The sequence below is a fragment of the Dermacentor albipictus genome, chromosome 2, assembly GCF_038994185.2.
Source record: "Dermacentor albipictus isolate Rhodes 1998 colony chromosome 2, USDA_Dalb.pri_finalv2, whole genome shotgun sequence".
In the NCBI taxonomy this organism is placed as follows: Eukaryota; Metazoa; Arthropoda; class Arachnida; order Ixodida; family Ixodidae; genus Dermacentor; species Dermacentor albipictus.
Window position 1 is genome coordinate 32,217,600 of NC_091822.1, and position 21,362 is coordinate 32,238,961.

General features: G+C 44.1%; 1 protein-coding gene across 1 annotated transcript in view; it reads right to left on the reverse strand.

The window, feature by feature from the left end:
- LOC135916602 (fatty acid synthase-like) overlaps positions 1-21,362 on the reverse strand; it is a 291,000-nt gene that overhangs the window by 107,050 nt on the left and 162,588 nt on the right. The window contains exons 7-10 of the mRNA XM_070532796.1: positions 18,990-19,291; positions 15,333-15,716; positions 14,303-14,492; positions 6,518-6,747 (exon numbers count right to left, since the gene is read on the reverse strand). Of these exons, the coding sequence (XP_070388897.1) occupies positions 6,518-6,747; positions 14,303-14,492; positions 15,333-15,716; positions 18,990-19,291 (1,106 nt within the window). The remainder of the gene's footprint in view (positions 1-6,517; positions 6,748-14,302; positions 14,493-15,332; positions 15,717-18,989; positions 19,292-21,362) is intronic.

Here is a 21,362-nt window from a genome sequence, read left to right on the forward strand (position 1 = left end):
TGTAAAGCCTGAAAGCTGTTCTCATTTTGTACCCATTTAGAGACCGATGCAAACGAGAATTGCGGTGACGCAATTTCAGATTCTCCCAGAGCTGAATTTGATGTGATACGACATATATAGCAAAAAAAAGATGACTGGAAATTTCTCAAAGGTGCATTTTCTTTCTCTTGTCTGGCTCTAAGACTCCGTGCTCTCTTGAACCTTACAGAGGAATAAAGCAAACACTGTTTTAACGAGCTTTATACGAGGGGTGATCACTTTTTAGCTGTACGGAATTTTTAAACATCACTTGTTCCAGATAACGTAATTCTTGTCAATTGAGCTCGAATATTCAGAGAGGTGGACATTACATGCAAGAGAAATTGAAACACATATTCAACAATTTTTTAAAAATATTTGCTAAACACCTTCTTAATTAAACACTTTCCATCACATATTACAATTTATGAATTGTATCTGGTGAGTTTGCAAGGTGTATTCACTTGAAATTAATTTTCTGAAGGACGCCAACTTGGCGATATGCGCCATCAAACATGCCGTCAGAATGCCGTGTTGTTCCACTTACTTACTCTTTTAGCAAAACACCGTGTTTTGCATTTAAGCACAAGATTAACTGGAACTGCCTTGTATTTCATCCCACGATTTGGGACATTAAATCTTAAAAGTGGCGTCATCCTGGACGTTGATTTCAAGTGAGTACGCCTTTCAAAATCAACGGCTACAAATTGTAAATTGCAATATGTGCTGTCAAGCAGATAATAAAAAAGCACTGAATATTCTTTTAAATTACATGAATCTCTGTTTGATTTCTCATGCCAGGATTGTTCATCTCTCAAAAATTATTCAGCTCAAGTAGATGCATTGTGCTATCTATCTACTATTATTAAATGAAACTATGTGCTGCTCGCAACCACATTAGAGAATACAGAAAATTTACAAATGATATCTGCCCTTTATTCTCCTATTCTGCCTAACCGAAGCCGTAAAAGCAGTAAAAGACTGCGAATTATAATGCTCAAAATGGCCCGCTAATATGGAGTCACGGGGTAGCAACTGAAAATGAGCATTGCGAAGGATGCAAACGGTGAGACATACGTCGCGGGTAAAGTGTTATCAAACATGGCAGTTGAAAAACACGCCTGAGAACAAGACACATTTAACATACACGAATGCCAGGTGGGAAATGCGGCCATCTGTGACATGTATAAAAGGAGCGTGAATGACTCGAGCCAGCAGTGATGTTCGCGAACACTCCCAGTTAAGTAGAGTGGCTCACTTTATTTTCCACACGCCTCTTCCATAAGAATGGCCACTGCTGAACGAACTTTTATTTATACATTTTTTACGTACAGATCGCCTATATGGGCATTGGAGTACGGGAGGCGCACAAAGGAATAAGCGAAAGCACTGGGATCACAAGTAAGGTCGACAGGACCCAGCATCACTGCAGCTAAATACATGAACAAATACTTAAATGATGTATAAAAAAGTTTAACATGTACATAACAGGCAAATCACAGACATCACCCAGATTAGTACAACAGACAATGGTTTATGATGAGAGGGTGCAATGCACAATTACGCGTCACTTTGTTCTCGTAAATGCGATTTGAGCGCGGCCGAGAAGCTATTGTCATTTAATGTACCCATTGCATTTGGTAGGCTGTTGCATTCGAATATCGTGCGTGGGAAAAAATATGATTGAAATACAAATGTCCGACAGGACATTTCCCGTATTTTACGGCTATGGTCTTCGAGAAATATACGTGGGAGGTTCTAGGTAAGCTCTGTGGTCAATGTCAATTTTTTTGTTCATAATGTCGTTTAAGAGATTTAGTCGGAAAGACGCACGATGAAGCTGCAAGGAGTCCCAGCCTAGCTGCTTTTTTAACACGTTGGCGCTGCTGTGACGGTTATATGACTAAAATGAAACGCATCGCATGGTCTTGTATAGCTTCAAGTTTCTGTATTAGCATTTTAGTGGGTGGATCCCTCACTGTTGCTGCGTACTCTAATATAGAGCGTAAGTTGGATATATAGAGAATTTCTTTCACGTCACTAGTCACATTGAGAAAATTTCTTTTAATAAAGTTTAAAACGCCACCAGCATTCAAAGCTATAAATTCCACATAATTGTTCGAGGTTAGGTTATAAGAGAAATACACAGCTAAGTATTTAACATCCTTATATGTGGCTATTTGTTCGTTATGTAAAAATAAGCTACTGGGTATTTTTACCGTTTTTCTACTAAAGCTAATGTGGCAGCATTTTTTAGGATTTAAAGTCATATTCTATTTGCTGCACCGTGCAATTATCCGATTGAGGTCCATTTGTAATGCATCTGTATCGCCCTCGTTTTCTATATCTCGATACAGTAGGCAATCATCTACATATAGACGAATTTTTTATGTCACGCCTGAGCTAATGCAATTTATAAAGATTAAAAACAAAAGTGGGCCGAGGACAGATCCCTGCAGCATGCCAGATGTTACCGTTACCGAGTGTGATTGTGTGTCGTCGATGACAACTCTTTGAGTGCTGTCATGAATGTAGTCTTTTATCCAGTTTAAGATATTGCTCGGCAAACAAAGGCAAGAAAGCTTAAACAACAGCAATGAATGTGATATCATGTCAAATGCTATTTGATTATCCAGCAATAGGCAATCAACGAGTTTACCATTGTCAAAGGATAAGAAAATATCATCTGAAGATTCAACAAGTTGGGTAATACATGACAAGGCAGCTTGTCATGTGTGACACTTTCTGGTTCTCTAACGTCGATTGGCAAGAGTGGTGTGTAGCGTAAGGGAGGCGTCACGCTGCGTGCAGAACGACAGCAAGCGAGAAAGCATCGCATAAAGCATAGCATGATGCTGTCGATTGCCACCTCCATTATGTCGTACATGGTGCCAGCATTGGTCGTAGTACGTTCTTGAAGATACCACATCGTGGATTTAGCGCCTTATATAGCTCCAGCGCAAGTCACGGAGAGAACACCCATTACTTTGGAAAATGCCTTAATGCTTAGTGTGCTCAAGAACGCACGCAACAAGTTGAAGTTGCATAGCTCTTTTTTTCCATTCCATTACGAAGACTTCGCTCGGCATCTGTGGCACACGCAAACATGTACAAATTCTCCAGACGTTCGCTGCAGCGACATTACATGTTATACCACTGGTGATCTCAAATGTGGGTAGTGTTTTAAGGGTCCATGGGTCCAAAATGCAAGAAAACCTTTGTGCGCACGAACTGGTTGCTGAAAGAGTTTCCTTAGGTCAAAAGCATTTCACAAAGAATATAATCACCGCTTGCACTAGGCCGGGAGGCAAACCAAGGTTTTGAGGGAGCCGTGAATCTTTTGGCGAAGACCGGCACAATCATTGCTAGAGCACAAAACAATAACCTATGACGTTGAATCATAAATGTCTGTTACCGTGAACGTCTTGTTCAAGATGCTTACAGCACACGAAAAGAGGAGGACAGAAAAAGGCGCGGTACGCACAGGCGTTGACTTACAACAGTGTTTATTTCGAGTAAGGGAGCCACGTATATAGACAGCATCAGGAATCGTCCCAAGTGCGCAATCGGAAAGGCTCACCTATCTTTACGCAGATAGGATAACTCTTTAAACAAAAGGGCGATTGATGGTTTTGAAACGCAGTTATCTGCTAACCTATCAATCATTTCGGCTTCGATAATTTTACGAGTTAACAGACGCCTGCTGATGCCACAATGGAGCAGTCTTTGTGTACTGGAAAGTGCGTGGTGCGTTGATCATCTCTTGCACTGACATCGGCATGCCTACAGTGTCTGCAGTGCACATCGAGCAACCCTCCCCGCTTTTTCTTGATGTTATAGATGTGTTCCTTTAAACACTCGTTGAGGCGTCTTCCGCTTTGTTCCACATTATACTTGCCACCTGTTAATGGCGGGCTGCACACTACTGCTTTAGCACAATCAAAGAACTTGTTTTGATGCTTCCTTTTACAAATTGGCTTTTCAGGTAATCCAGGCCTGGTTTGGCTGCACAAACCAGGTTTTTCTGATATGATGGGTATATCTAATAAAAGTCCTAGACTCGTACCAACAAGCCACTCTTCCCATATCACTCGGCGCACTCAATAATGCTCAAGAGGGGAATTGCAAGGGCATGCCTGTCCTATGCCTTATGTAAATGAAGTCCTGAGCAGATGACGTTATACTTTAACGACCAGATGGCTGCTGTAACATAAAGCTATTTCATACTTTTCTATTACAATTCTGCAATCAGCCCTCCGCGATTGGTCAAACAGTTTTTTTGACCACTCCCCCTTTGGCTGTTTGTCATGTGACGAAACGAAAAGAGCACTATCTTCCAATCTGACATGACATCTACACACTAATTATGCATAATTCGACCAAACAAAAAATAATTATTCATGATTAGATGTTGTTTCGCCATTAGCCTTCGGTTATTGGTCAAAAGGGTTCAGGCTTCACCCACTTCAGCTGTCTGTCACCAGACGCCACAAAACCACGTGAGCTCACTCCGTCAAAGCGACGTGTACCCCATAAAGATGCATTAGTATGCTGAACAAAACTGTTATTCTTTTTGAATAGCCAGAAACTGCCCCGTTCCGGAAGGATTAGAATATGGTGGCCGCTGATCGTTCAGGCACTGGCTACTCGCACTTGCCGGAAAGTATTGGTTTATCTTCGTATATAAACATTTAAGCGCAGCAGTATACCATGATCGAGCACTTTCGTCGCGCAGACTACACGGCTCTGTCAACTCTTCCTTGCTGAGGAACCGTTTTATCGGAATTTCTCACTGTCCGTTGCACGGCGCCGCGATTTTATTCAAGCCACCGCAAGCTAAGTATGGGAAAGCGGACCAATTGCAGAAGCCGGCAGTTTTCTCTTCATCCAGTTATCTATTTTCAGTGCGCTGGCTCAGCCCCATCGAATGCCTCTCCACTTGAGCGTGCTCCTCGCATTTTGCCAACAAATTAGATAAGGAAGACCACTGAATGTATGCAATGATATTCGTTTTCAAAGAAAACAAAAGTGACCTCCCATAAACGAGGGGAGTGTTTCATTGGGCTGTTCAGACAACGCCGCGGGTCGCCGCCTGATGCTCACATCGTCAGTTACGCAAGTTTGGCGTTAGGAGATTTGATTAATACCACCTTGGAATAATTTTACGTTATAGGGTCCGAGATCCTCCATCTTCGCTGGCGAGTTACCCCACACATGTACTAGTCAGCGTTGCAGAGGGTCTCCTGAATTCACATTTGTCTAGAAAGGCGTCCGCCAGCCTGACTCCAGCCGATTTCAGGAAAGTTGTGGTCATCCAGGTTAATCCATGGCTTATAGCACCAGTGAAGAAAAACAGGACAACGCGCAAATGCCGAAGTAGTGTTTTCCGCTCAACAAAATTGCAACGTCTGTGCAGACAAACCTGCCCTGACCTACCTCAAAAGCCAATTTGCAAAAAGAAGCATCAAAACCAGTTCTTTGAGTGTGCTGAGGCAGTAGTGTACAACCTCCCATCAGCACGCGGGTAGGTATTATGTGGAACAAAGCGGAAGATGCCTCAACGAGCGTTCAAAGAAACACTGCTAAACGGCAAGAAAAAGCGGGGAGGGTTACTCGATGCGTACTGCAGACGCTGTAGGCATTCCGGTGTCAGTGCAAGTGATAATCAGCGTACAGAGTGCTTTCCAGTATACCAAGCCTGCTCCATTGTTGGCAGCCGAAGGTGTCAGTTAACTCGCGAAATTATCGAAGCATAAATGATTGATAGGGTATCGGATAACTGCGTTTCCAAACCATAAATCGCCTCTTTGTTGAAAGAGTTATCCTATCTGCGTAAAGTTAAGTGAGCCTTGCAAACTGCGCACTTGTGACGATTCCTGATGTTGCTTATATACGTCGTTCTCTTGCTCGAAATAAATACTGTTGTAAGTCATCATCTTTGTGTACCGCGTCTTTCTATGTCCCCGATTTTTCGTGCTCTCTGAGCCTCAATATGTCACACCAACATGCTCAAAACGCTGCGTTGTCGGTCTTGTTGAAGCTGTCAGCAAAAATAGGCGAGTTAAATACACAAATCAATAATGATTTAGAAAAGTTAAACTCAATGAAACCAATCTAAAGTGGTTTAATGTTATGTCCTATAACTAAAAGCTGAAGAAAGAACATAAGCAATGTCGTAGAAATGGATGGTTGTCTTTCTTTCGCGTAAAATCCATTTGCCAAAAAGTGCCGAAATACCTAACACAGCAAATGTCGAGAGAGACAACCAAAGTATCATGTACAAATTACACACAGGATGCGCAAACGAAAGCAGCAGAACCGTGTCCAACTACCAAAAGAAGATTGAAAACACCAAGTATAGCTGAAAAATTGCGCGCGATCGACTGGCAAACCTATACAATGGGAGGATTGTTGGGCAGCGCGTAGGAAAGAACACGTGGAAAGAATATCGAAACCAGTGTTGGGAAAGGGAGAAATATGCAATTTCAGATGGATTCACCTTTTTCAGCGCCTCTAGAAGGGCAGGTCCGACGACGCGCACGTGTTTGCTGTGGAAGGCCACGTTTCCGCTGATCACCATTCGTGCAAACACATCTTCAGCCCTAAGCTTTTCGATGAAGTCCGAAACAGCGTCGGCTGGTCCAGACACGGTAACAGAAGTCTCTGAGTTGTGGCAGGCAGGCTCCACTCCTTCTCGGCAGCGCCGTGTCGCCTCCTCCCACGTTAGACCTAAAAAAAGCGAACCAAAGAATGGATCGAATGTTTCCATTAAAGCACCGTTGCTCCTGATATATTGACAACTTTTCAATGGTGCATTGCATTCCTCCATGAAGACAGCTGTGAGGATTTTCACACTATCGGCTATCCTCTTATTACGGATGTTACGGGCTCTTCGGGTCACTGTACATCATTGTAAAGTACTTTTCAACATCAGGTCCATAGAAAAAACTACCAACTGCAGACGGTCAAGCCTCTGAAAAGTAGTAAGTCAATGTTTTTTGTGCTTCGAGTGGTGAGGGATATCGGCGACTACCTGGCTGGTGTTGCTTAGGTATCAGAGAAATTTGTAGGGCCTAAAGTACAACCTCAACAACTTCTGGCGGTGTTCTCCAGGGTAGATAGTACTCGAAGCGAACTTTCTTGCCTAGCTTGCAAAAAACGGCTGATTCAAGAACATTATACCCTCTTGAGTTGCACTATTCGTACTCGCGAAAGATATCCAGTTTCTTAAACACTCTGCCTGAAATAATGGGAAGGCGTATCGACGTTGGTATACTCTTGCGGCCACATTGCAACGAACATTCCAGTCACTTTGCTTCCGGAGCGAAGACAGAATGGTCCGATCCGAGTTGTGGATTGTTCAGCTGAGTTGTATCGAAAGTTACATATAGCATAACCTGGCGTAACTTATTCAAGTGCAAATCAATGTAGAGAGAAAGCATATCCAAGTTATATAATACTAAGGGGCTTCCTCCAGCTATTCTGTTGTAGAAAGTGCGCAGCAGTGTGCCTGTGAGAAACGCCGTTGAGTCCGAATACTGGGTCCAACAGCCTTGCTATAAATTCAGTTCCCCAGTTGGTAATTACTACAGAAGCGTCATGCCCCTGAGGACATCACTGCTTTATATAACTACGCTCCTTCAGCTACGTCGCCTACCTTCAGTGGTTTGGTAAGGGGTAGGAGAGGGGTCAGTTAAAACTATAATCTATCGATGCAACCAGCAGATGTTGCGAATCGGCATGGAAGATTCATTCGAACTTGGACAAACGGGGTTCCGGGTATTTCAGAGAGCGCGATGCTGTAACTTGGCATGCATATACCTGCCCAAATTCATACTCGACACAGACGTCTAACTGTCGAAGCTAAGTGCCCCCCAAGCAAATCATCTTGCAGAAATAAGTTTGTCACTCACCACACGAAGTAAGGGTGACACACAACGGGTACCAAGCGTCCGTGCAAAAAGGGTGAAATGTCATATCCTCAAATTTTGTTCACAAGCGGTCGTTTTCCGTGGTTGAAGTGTTTTATTCCGTAAATCAGAGGATAATGCTTGTGTAGGCTGTTGCTTTGTCGGCGGAGTGTTCCTTAGCTCACGAGCACAACTAAGAACCACATTGAGAACAGGTAAACCTAGGGACAGCGCCGTAAGCGTCGAGCGCCCGGCCGACAGCTGAACATTGGTCAGCATTGTGAGGAAAGCAGGAGAAGGGAAACAAAGATAGCGGAAAAGGATAGGGAGAAATATAATCTGTGGAGCTGGCATCTCTGCTCCTAATGCCTGCTCTGCACCAATAAAATATATATTGCCGGTGTCGATGGTAATTGCTGTCGGGACGTCTGCAACGATCGGCGCGAGGACCGCCGGCATTCGGAGGATCTGTCGCAGCTCTTGCAGCACCGTGTCCGCTTTCGTGCTTTACACTAAGGCTATGTTTTTATTTGTTAGACCTGTGAACCGCGACACAAATTGTGAGTTCCCAATAATGTTTTGATAAGAAACGCACGGATCTCAATATTGTTTCAAGACATTCTTGTTATAGGCTGTGAGGAAATTTACATTTACAAAGACGATGTTTTCATGGGCTTCACGGCGGACAATTTTCTTAGTTAACTCACTAAGTAGCGAATAAAAAAACATTTCGCTACCGAAATTACATTTCGCTGGCAATAATTAAATCAATGATGCTGTTTTACGTGCCAAAACCACTTACTGATTACGAGGAACGTCGTAGTGGTGGACTTCGGAAATTTCGAGCGCCTGGGGCTCTTTAACGTGCGCCTAAATGTCAGTACAGGGTGCTTTCACATTTCCCCGCCATCGAAATGCGGCCGTCGTGGTCAGCATTCGGTCCCGCGACCCTGTGCTTAGCAGCCCAATGCTGGCATTATTAACGTTAGGAGAGGCGCATTTCTTGGCTTGTAAATCTCCAGAGAGCCACCTTATGTGCTCCTCAAACACTAAAAAATCACACCGATATTGTCGAAGTAAACTAAGCACGTTTACTACGTAAGCCTGCTACGTATTGCGCTCATTAGTCGTACAAATGCAGACTCGTGCACAACATGACCCGAAGGCAAGCACTGTCAATTGAAGAAGGGTGTCAGGCGTTACGAAGGAGCAAAACGAAAACACGCTAAACGTGGGAGCCACCATTTTGACAAGGGGACCTGTCTTGTTCAAGGCGGCATATGCCCTCCTCGACGCAGTGTATATAGGTAGGGTTCCCTGAAGGGAAGAGGGGGATAAGGCTGTTGGGCGAGCCAACGACCGAGGATGTGTTAGCGGCGAGGGTGTCGAAGTGAAGGGAAAAGTGCGTTATTCCCACCGCTGTGGGTCACCAGCAGTGTGTTCTTTCGAGGAAGGGGCATGGGGCACGGGGGTGGGGAGATTATCTGCTCCGCTGGAGATCAGTGAGCTATCGTCTTTCTGAAAGAGAGATGAGTAGCGGCAGAAAATAGTGCTTGTAGCAGATAATCCCCATCCCACCCCTGTCATCCAAGCCCCTACCCCCCCCCCCCCCCCAAAAAAAAAACACACACACACACACTCACACACGGCCGGCTGACGCACAGCCGTGTGAATAGCGCACAATGTCGTGAATATATAAATAAAAGAAAAAGACAGGAAAGAAAAGCAATGCAAAATACTAAGCAACCAAATGAAAAATAACTAAGTGTTGTTGCTTATAGCTTGAAACATAGCACATCTTGAGAGACATTCGGCCTTCGTATTGGCTAAGGATTCGTGTAGCTTTGGCAGTGCTGCAACCTGCCGGCTATTTCACTCCTTGGTGACGACGTCACATTTGTTACATCTGCTACAGGAAGTGAAGCGTGGACGCCGGCATAAAGCACTTCCATTTCAATAAATGAAAAAAAAGGAAAGGGAGGAAATAAAATAAAACAAAACACTAAGCAACCCAATGAAAAATAACTAAGTGCTGTCGCATAGAGGGTAAAATTTTGCATAGCGGATAGATTCTAACGCTCTCTTTGAAACATTTCTCCATGTTCTATTCGCTTTGTTTCTTCCTTTACTTTCTTCCCTCTTTTTTTCTTTTATTGACAATAATTAACATTATTTTCATCAATTTCACACCCTCACAGATAACACAGCCTCGATCATTGCCTCGCCCACCTGCCTTACCCCCCTCTCCCCTTTAGAAGAACCCTACCTATATACGCTGTGCGGAGGAGGGCATATTTCGCCTTGAAAAAGAGAAGTCCCTTTGTCGAAACGTTGGCTCTCGCTTTTACCTTATTCTCGTTTTGCTCGTTGTCTTGAATTTCCATCTCCCGCCTTGCCCGTGATTTCCTAGGCGTCATGAATTGTGTTTTTCATCGGTCATCCTTACTAATTAAGTTTGTTAATATCATTTCCTGAAAACCACTCCGCAAGCATCAAGCATTTGGAATGTGTAAAGGTAATTCCGAATTCGAGATAGCGCATCAACATGTGAATTACAATAAATTCTGATGTTTTATTTCCGAAACGTTCGATATGATCATGAGGCACGTGCACCATACTGGGGGATTTCGGGTTAACTTTAACAACCGGGGATCGTTAACGCATCCTCAATGCACGGCACACTGGCGTTGTTACATTTCTCCCCCACCATAAACCCGTTTCTTGGTGACTTGATTAAGCTTTCAGTATTCAACGCAGCTGGATAAGCAACCGTCCCTCTTTATGACAGACGCTATTAGTGGCACCAAGGGACACTTCAATGGCTGAGTCATTCAATCCTCACGCACTTTTCAACGTGTGTTTTTATGGTTTCGCGCTCCTTCGTGGCCACCTACTGTGGGTTCTGCAGTATTAAACTTGTCTCCTCTGTGATGATATTGTGTTGCGTCGATCGGTACTTGAATAACGTTTGCGGTTGACTCGATAGAGTCATGAAAGCGATTAATAGAATCCAGTCGCTCTCTGCTTTCTTTCAGCGGACAGAATGGTTCGACGAACGACGATTGATACGAGCAAAGCTGCAGCCTGGTGAATCCGCCTTGTCGGACTGTGAAATTGTTCGTGAAATCGTCGCTGATGGAAACCTCAGTGAAGTATACGTACGCGATGATCGAAGTCAAGGAGCGGATACACTCCAACATGTCGAGCAGGCCAGGCAGCTGCCAGCGCAGTCCAATACCTGACACCTTCGACACCAGTACCTCCCAAAATTTGTGTCATGCATGGATCAGTGCATTGACCGTGGCCCATAGCATTGCGTCGATCAGCTATTGCCACAGCGCATGCGCGCAAGTGCGCCACGCGCGAGCGCTGTGTCGCTTCATGAAAGCGCAAACTCATGTCATTCTCTCTAGTACCCCCAAAATGTAGGTCAGCATGCTGCCCGTCAGCCAAGCGAACGTTCGACGTATTCCGGGGCGCTATAACGTAAAACTATTCCAAACTTTCCTATTCCAATTCTGCAATCAGCGCACCGCGATTGTTCAAAAACTTTTTCGGACCAACCCCACTTCACCTGTCTGTCACGCGACGTCACGAAAACCGCGATAGCTCCCCATCTGATATCACGTGTACACACTGGTTATGCATAATTTGACCGAACAAAACGAAAATGGTTATTTCTGATTCGACGCCTTTTTGTCATTAGCCCTCGGCTATTGGTCAAAAGTTTTCAGGCTGCACCCACTTCACCTGCCAGTCACGCGACGTCAAAAAACCGCAAAAGCTTACCGCGTCAAAGTGACGCGTATGCGTTCAAGATGCATTAATATGCCTAACATAATTGAATTTTTTCATGAATAGCCGCAGGCTGCCCCGTTCCGAAAGTAATGAAAATTGGCTGCCGCCAATCACTCCGGCACTGGCTACTCGCCCCTGTCGGAGAGCATGGGTTTATTTGCGTGGCCGTGTAATGTTTTCGAGAACTTTCGGCACGTTTACAACCTCGTTCTTCCAAGTCTTCTTTGCTGAGGATTCGTTTTAGCGTCATTTTTAAGCTTCCGTTGCATGCCGTCGCGATTTTGTCGACGAGCCACCGCAAGTTATATAAGAGAAAGCAGACCAATCGCAGACGCCGGCACCACCCTCTTCATCCGGTTATCGATATTCAGTGCAGTGGCTCGGCCCCGTCGAATCCCTCTCCATTCGAGCCTGCTCCTCTCCTCTTGTGAGCCAATTAGATAAGAGAAGCCGCTCAGTGCAGGCAATGTTATTCGTTTTTAAAGCAAACAAGAGTGACCTCCAATTAATGAAGGAAGCGTTTGATTAGTCTGTTCGGACAATCCTGCGGGTCACCACCCGATGGTTGCGTCGGTGGTTACGCAAATTTGACGTCAGGAGATTGGAATAAAAACATATTGGAATAGTTTTATGTTATACGACGCTTGGTCTAGCCTGTCCGGCATGAGAAAGGACATGTTCTATCCCCACATTCACCCCGCCAAATCGCAGCGGAATCTGCCAGTGATGCAGGCACTGTCTATTTCTTCAAAAGCGTCGAAGTGCAAGGCGCCTGGTAAGCGAGGATGCTGAATGCTCCACCATGAAAGACCGACTGTTACTATTCACTCAGTACGCCTTCCTTTTGACACAGAAATTCAAGAGATGTAAAGAAGGAGCTAATTTCCGGCAGGCTGCGACTGAAACAAAGGTGGAAGTATCCTGTGAGGAGGTAAATGTGCACCCAGGATAGATGAAACGCTGCGCGCTGATGTTCAGAAAATCAGGGGGTTGATTCCCGCATCTCTAGCAGTGACACAGGAAGATGAAGGCATACAAAAGCTAACGTTGCGACAAAGATATATATATATATATATATATATATATATATATATATATATATATATATATATATATATATATATATGTTCATTAGAGAACGAAAGCGCCAACTTCGTTTTCAGCCGATGGGTGGCGAGACCTGTGCGTGATGCTTTTTGTTGCGTACAGCATTATAATGAAACTCCTGAATATGATTCATCGCACTAAAGTGTAGGCGACTGTGTACACGTCCCTATCGCAGCGTGCTAGCACGTGGCCAAGAAACATTGGTTGTAATAATTGTGATTTTGTCATAGGCCTTCTAGGCTAAAGAGCCGAAAACTGGCAGGCTAAGGGTACTCAAAGAAGTGATATGGTATTTAATGAGACAGCACAGTACGCTCACGCTACTGGAAAATAGGAACAACCTGCGGTCTAACTCATAAATTATATGTTATTGCGAAAGACAGCAAATTGGCAGCTAGAAAAAGCAACAAAAAAGGAAATAATGATGTTTCAACAACAAGGTCCGGCTAGTCATTTAAATTAATCGGCAATATTGGCAATATTGAAGTAGCATAGCTGTACCAAAATGTACAAATGAGTAGCAAGGAGATGCAAGACGAAAACCCACTCTATAAGCGTTAACCATGTTTATTAATTGAAAGTTGTTGTTGGGCCTAACTACCTAAAGTTGACTGTTTCTCGTGTCATTAGAGAGTTTTAGAATTGGGGGCGCAAGGCACTGGGCCCCCAAGCCGCGTTGCGTCGGTTGCTCTTGGGTTTAGATGAGCAGCAGAGTTCGAGGATGAGGTCGAATGCAGAGAGCGTTGGGTTGAGCGCTCGGGACGCCGTAGTGTGGATAATAGAAAGGTGCTTGAAAGCAAAAAAAAAGAAGGAACCTCTTTTGTTACAAGTGAAAACAAACAGAATGCATTTTTCAGCAAAAAGAGCGAACAACGTAAGAAATGTAATCACTGTGTTAGTACCGGTTAGCATTAGGAATTAAGTGTGCGATTCTGAGCCAAGCAAACCCAATCGAAGCGAAGTGCTCTTAGTTGGTGTTTTATTGTGCCGCACTGCGAAGAAACTGTGAGCTCACCCGCGTGAAATGGCGAAAATCAGTTGAAGTAAATAAAGTTTGTCCTGCGACCATCTGCTGTACGCCATCAGTGTCACCCACGAGGGCGGCCCAAGACGGCTTGGGGGCCCACGCTAGTTTTCGATTTTTGGGTCTTGGGTTAACGCGAATGCAAGAACCCAAGACTGGCTTGGGTTCTACGCATGCGCGCTTGTCGCGCACAATTTTCTTGGGTCCCCAAGCCCTTTGGGCCCCCAAATATAAAGCTCTCTATTGAGTTTAGGGGAAATTAAAATAGCCTGTTCAAAAGAATGAAACACTTCTCCATATCACGCTAGTTTCTTTCAACTGAATGTCTTCGTTACTACAACTGGAAGCATCCAGTGTGCCAGACGCGCAATAAAGAAACTGAATTCTTAGGATAAAGGAAATTCAAGATAGTCGTGTATCTGCGGATGACAACCTACGAGCTTACCCACGGCTGCCATGGCTCCTTTGGGGAGATCGCCGACATCGACGCAACGTCCCCGCCAGTACGCGCACAGAACGGCCTGTTCAGCTGTGAAGCAACCATCACCATAGGCACAGCCTATCTCGCCCATAGAATGACCGACTAGGCCATCTGGTCGAACTCCGACGGCAAAGAGCAAATCCACGAGTGCCACCTGTTGCGAAACATGAACACAGGCGTCAGTCATCATACCATTGTCAGTATTAGGCAGCTAGCAACAATCACAACATGTGGCCTTAGTCTCTACACACCACATGAACTCTGACAACTTCAGCTACTGCCTTCTAAGCAGCCGAGTCGCTCCATATTAGTCCTAATACTCTAGCAATAACCACAGTTGCATAGAAAAGTTGTAGAAATGTAGCTCGGAAAAATGTGTATACCCAACATACTCTACTCAAATAATCAGACACCTGCATACGAGAGTTTCATAAAGAGAATAAGATCTCTTCGTCTTATTGAATATTGAATACGTTTTGTTTCCGTGATAAAACTGTTTGATGTCTGCGAAATCTTACGCCACTGCACTGCATTTTTAGCGGTGATACTTTATCACGCACTATTGATGGCCATGTTATAAAGCTGAATCTCAAATTGTCTTTTAGGAATAGCGCAATTTACTTTAGTTTTCCCCGTTAACTTTGCATGATAGTGCCTTAATATTATTGTGGAGCACATAATAGTGCTTGCTGCACATTGGTAGCAAAGCAAAAAAATCAGGTTGGCAATTTTCTTTATTTATGGGGTTTTGCGTGCCGAAACCACCTTCTGATTATGAGGCACGACGTAGTGGGAGACTCCGGAAATTTTGATAACCTGGGGTTCTTTAACGTGCACCTAAATTTTAGGTCACGGATGTTTTCGCATTTCGCACCCATCGAAATGCGGCCGCCATGCCAGGATTACTGGCAACTTCATGCCACTGCAATAGACATATTTGTTTCCTGAACATGCTCATTGAATAAAGAAGAAGCAAAATACGCTGTCGTAGTACCTGGAGTGCGACTATCGATGCAAAAAGGGCCGCCATGGTCTCTTCCTCCCTCTGTGAAGTCACCAAGTCGATGAGGTCAATGCCAAACTGTCTGAGGACCTGGTGCGATCGTTTGATGGAGCATGCAAAGACATCAAAGTCCATCATCTCCCGCGCCATGCTTTGCCACTGGCATCCCATTCCAGTGAAAACAAACCACAGGGGCCGCTTTTTTGTAGGAGCCTCCTCGGCTACCTTCAATACTTCTTTCTCGGAGCCATCCTCGGGAACCAAGACGTAGCCTCGAATTGGAACGTGCGCGACATCTGGCTGGCCTACGCGATTCAGGAGAGCGTACGCGGAGTCCGGGTATGGTCCTTCGGCCTCGACGCAGTCCATCGCCCGCTGCAATCGTAGCCGAAATATTTGACGCAGAGATGTAAATTTGCGCAAGTAAGTTGTCAATGAATCGAAATTTTAACCCCAAGAAATGCAGGCTAATAAGTGAGCATCATGTTGAACACGGGAAATTGCACTAACATAGTAAATGATTTTTTGGGGTTACAGCACTGGTTGAAGTTTCGTCTGACTCTCCTCATTGTTGCGCGCATCATAAAAAGAAAAGTAGCCACACGTTTGATACGGTTTGAAATATCAAGAAGCCTCCAAGTATGTGTATTAGTCGACGTCAACACAATCTTCTGCAGTTATCACTTATTCTTAATTATCAAGACTGCCCTTCGGGCTAGTTCGAGCATTGAATTAATGGTAATGCACAATATTGCGCAAAAGAAAGAGACAACGATGAAAAAGCATTTCGCGAGTGTGGTACCTTTCACAGAGAAAACAAGCGTGAATGACTCGTTTGGTTTCCTGCCGAGCACAGGTAATCCAGAAACACTGTCGAACCTGTACCATGGTGCTTGTAACACCATCGCAACCGTAAATATTACCTTTAATATATATCGCAGAAATATAAGGCACAATAAAGAACAAAAGTAATTACATTTAATTTTGCCTTCTCTCTCTTTTAGTGGAATAGTAGGAGCACACGAGTACAGAGCGATGGACAGAATCTATGGCACACAAAACAGTCTTTCGTTTTCTGCCGCATCAAGCTCAATGTCCTCTTGTGCTCTGTCATAAATATATACAAGCGTTATTTCCATTTAGGTCGAACGCTTCCATTTAGAAAAGTTAGAATTCATATCGTCACGATATCCTGCTGCGAGATTTTGAACAAAGCACACGACTGGTGATGAAAATGTTCGCCAGTGGACCAAAAGGTCAGAAGTTGAAATGTACAATGAGAATAAGCAACCTGCGCATGGGATGCGCATATAGGAAAACAGGGCAAGAAAGATGACAACGGGGCACCACTTTCTTCACACACTCGGAGAGGCAAAAAGCATCTACCGGAGACTATATTGTTCAGAAGTGTTGCCACCTGTGCAGCACCTTCGAATTGCTGCTGAAAATTTGAAAATCTAAAAGCAATAACAACTAAAAATGCAACAAAGTCTGACTTCAAGACAGGTCTGTGGAGCCGCTCATAACGCCACATTTTGCAGAGGGCAAAAAATTAAACAATGCTGAAACAGTTAACAATTTACCTATTTATTGGGCAACCTCTGCGGGAAAACATGCAATACAAAATGTCCAGCAACTTCGCCGAGCAGAGCTATCAGTCATCAGTCCTAATTGACCTGTCATCATTGAACTGCAAGTGATTAGAAGTGCGGTCTTCATCGATGTTGTTCGCAAAGCAGACAGCAGAGATTGCGGCACGTCGAACTGGCTGCACAGTCCGCTGAAACTGTTTCTGCGGTTTTTCCCAGGTTCGTGCAAACTTTGGCCCCGAACGTTTTTGCTCTCCCGCGTCTTTGCGACGGACCCGCTGCTGCAGAATTAGTTATTTGTGTTTCATTGGCTGCACTAGCGCAGTTTCGGAGCTAATTGTTCTTGAGAGATGAATTCCACTTACCCATGGCCAACAATGACTCCTGGTTTATCTGTACTAATGCTACTGTGCCGGAAGCATCAAGTGTTGTTTGCTTCGACTGTCGACATAAATTTTGAAATGGTAAAGCTAGTGGTCTTCTCTAGTGGTCTAAATATAGTGCCACCGCAATCGGGGCTATGTCAGATGCACAGGCCGAGTATTGGGAATGGGTCGCATGACAGAAATAATTATCAAAGAACCCGGTTCAGCAAACGCTAAAAAAAATGGGGCATCCAACTGAGTTTAATAAGCAGAAAGCTGGACCCGCTGAAATTAGTTGACGAGACCATACAGAATATTGAAGCATTCGTTGAGCTGCTCTCAGACAAATACGACTAAGTCTTCCGCAACAAGATGCAAAATGCCGATGAAATACATGGCGCGTAGCTAGAATGCAGACGCCAAATTATGGAAACTTTCTGTCGGGGCTTTAGCAAGAAATAGATGAGCTGGGATGGCGAAGCAGTACGATGAAGTAGGTTTTCACGACAGTCCTGTAATTCTCAATGAAATTCTCATGACTAAAGTCAACGAGAACGCACGTGTTCTGGACACTCCTAAATTCGCAGAACATAGCGATGCCTCAATACACAGGATGCCGCCAATATGAAATAAGATCCCAAGAGTCGTAACTCACTTCAAGGTTGAAAAAATATGGGAAATCTGGCTTAAGAGGCAAGAAAAATGGAGAGCCTCGAAAGATGATAGCTTCCTTTCTTAAAATCTTACCAAAGGAAGCACAGCATCGCTATACCGCGGCTCGCGGGTAGACGCGAACGTTAGGCTTTTATTTTGTGTGGCATAAAAGTGGCGGAATTCGGTTTCGGATGAACACTGACACGTCCGTTATACATGCAAAGTCAATCGAAGATCTTCGTACAGTTGACAGGTCGGTAGATTATAGTTGCCAAGACTGCCAGTGAAACCTGTCTTCACGATGAATATCCAGTAGCGCAAGCCAGAAAATCTTGTCACTGCCCAGGAATATCACCATAACTGATTGAAATGTTTTTACCTGAACTTTCACTTCGCTGCCAATAGGGCACCTGAGCTCGATCACTTGTTTTCGCATTTCTACTTTGACTTTATTTTATGATGTTGCCAGAAACTTGGTATACTCGTAATTTAGGCATTATAAACTTGCTTTCATACGATACTTCTTATTTGCACTGGACCAGAAGACGTGGTAGTGGAGTATCGCTGTTATTGGACAAATACTTATGGAAGTGGTTATTGATAGCTTTATAGAATTACCAATGTTTACGAAGTCCTTGTCTCCGAAACAAGGCATTTATTTATTGTCAACATATACCCGACTACTGATGGACATTACGTTTCTTTCTCTAGATTTTCCAGAAACCTTGATTTGCTACGTTGCCACCATTCATGTGGCAATGTGCCGCGAGGAAATTTCAATGTTGACATTCTTCTAGACACACCGAACTCACATTTCATGCGGTCTGTTGTCCCGTCTTGCCGCCTTATCGATATTCTAAATCAACCCATTCGAATGAAGTTCCACTCCGAAATTGAGACTGTTCTTCCTATTACTAGACAGGAGACTCCATTTTGTTTCTTTGGTATGACGGAATCTATAACCGGCAGTATTTCCATCTGTCAGGTCACGGAAGAGAGTACATGTTTCTTTGAAGGTCATTCGCCGAACAAGAACTTACCGCAAGTGACTCCCTGCTTCTTCCAGCCAAAAGAACAAGTCTAGGCAGCTCCGGCTTTTCCCGTAGAATATCGTCCACGTGTGGCCCTGGTTTCGCTTCCAGAATAACATGCGCATTGGCACCACCAAAGCCAAATGAATTGACCCCAACCACGCCACCTGGAAAGGCTGTCGGCTTATCAACGACTTCGAGGCTGCCATCAAACAAGGATGGAATCTTGGGGTTTGGCTCAGTGAAGTGTAGGTTTCCAGCGATAGTGCCAGTCTCCATGGCCAGAATAACTTTAGCCACAGAACAAATTCCTGGAAGTGGAATGGTGCAATAATTGGAAGACCCTCAAGGGGAGTTGATATACATGAGAGTAAAAGAAACAAACTTCACAATAGGGTCTACAAATTATCAGCCGATGCAAGCTTGTGAAAACGATTGAATCAAAAGGAAAGATATTGTGCTTTTTCGCTCATGTCATAATACTGGAGTAGTCATAGGGCAAACACTTGCCATGGTTATTGTCATGTAACAGCAAACACTTTAACAATGAAGTAGAAAATTAAATCAGCAAGTTTACAAGAACACATGACCCGTTTCTAATGACCTATCGTTTTGTTAGGCCGATCCATATCCACCTCCTTAGCCTTGCGCAGCGTTGGCTAATATTCCCATGGCTAATCCTGTGGGCCAATACTTTGAAAAGTGCACTGGAGGACGGCCTTCACAGTAGCTTAATTGGGGAAGCAAGTAGGCGCAATGCGGAAGTTGTGGTTTGTGCTCCCAATGGCGGCAGCTTATTGTTTATCTGAAGTCGCTTCCTCTAAGGTTAACCAGTTTCGGTGCCTTGATGATCAAGCGAGTGAGCACCTCTGGAATGTACAGCTTCGACATTTGCGGAACTTTACTGCCAAATACCAGCGAATGGTTAACAGCAGGGTCCCCGTCGCTTAAAGCTTTAGCATTCCAGGCTACGTGTGCCGCGTCCTAGAACTCAGACCAATGCTTGGGATAGGCTCTAAAAAGACAAATGCTGAGCTTATTTCTATTGTATGTCAAGTTTCCAAGCGGGTTCCTGAGGAGGGCGCAAACAACCTCAATTGTCACGGAGTGAATGTTCTGCAACGGTATGAGCCTCCATCCTGCCGTCTTCCTGTGAAGCGTGTTTTGTTCTATCTTAATTATCCCTCTGTGTCTTTTTTTTAATTTTCAGGAGATGAAGCTGACGCTTTTGCTCTATTTTCACGCGAAGGACCTATAGAAAGGTTAACGAGACTGTGTCGGCTGTCCCTAATGAGGGTAGGTCAGATACTTTTTAATGAAGTGCAAGCTCGTCCGGTTGAACTTTGCAACAGCCTAGTTTTTGATAAATTGCGCAAAAAAATCTAAATGTGTGCAAGCATGCCATTAGATGTATATTTTAGAGGCATACCGCACAAAAAGGGGACCCATTCAGGGACGTCGTTTCGGAGACAGGCACGTGGGAAAAGTAGCGTCATATACCGGTTCTTTAAACGAACATTTTCAAAAATTTTAAAAGTTACCTGTGGCAGATAGCATAATTCTAGTTCCTGAGCTGCTCTGCTCGAAGAGGTGGACATCACTTGGAAAAAAATTGAAATGCAGAATGGACTAATTAACAAAAATTACTAACTAACTTTATCACTAATTACATTATGGCCAACATTGCCGCTTACGAATTCTAGCGTGGAGTTCGGAAGGCACATCCTTTTGGAACGAATTCTGAGGATGACAAGAGTTTCGACATGTTAATTCCCGAACTTTGTGGAGAAATGCACTGGCGTTGCAGTTACTTTCTTAACAAAACGTCATTTTATGCATACAAGCACAAATGAATTGGAACGCCAGTGCACTTCTCCGCAAAGTTTGAGGAATAACATCTCGAAACTGTCATCCTGAGAATTCGTTCCAAGTGGTTCGGCACTCCAGGGCTGGGCTTTGTATATATCTAGAAGGACCATAGGGTAATTAGTTTAAAATATAGTCAGGGAATTTTGCTATTCATTCGGTTATACAGTTTAATATATTTGTGCACGTAGCGTGAGCTGCTTCTAGTAGACCACCTCATGAACTAGAATTGTGCTATCTGCCACAGGCAACCTTCAAGCATTCTTGAAAGTGTTCGCTTAAACACCCCGTACAATGACATGTTAAGACGGTTTGAAATCAAACATCCATTTCTGGTAAATAATTGTGATCAAGTAACTAAATTCGTAAAGGCCCATGCAGCCGTTGGCCTGAAGACATATCTGGTAGATGTGACAGACTCCCTTGCGATGTGACTATTCTTTGCCACATGATGAAATGTTACGTCGTGTCGAGGAATGCATTGATGAATACGGAGCCATAAAATTTTCTTGTGAG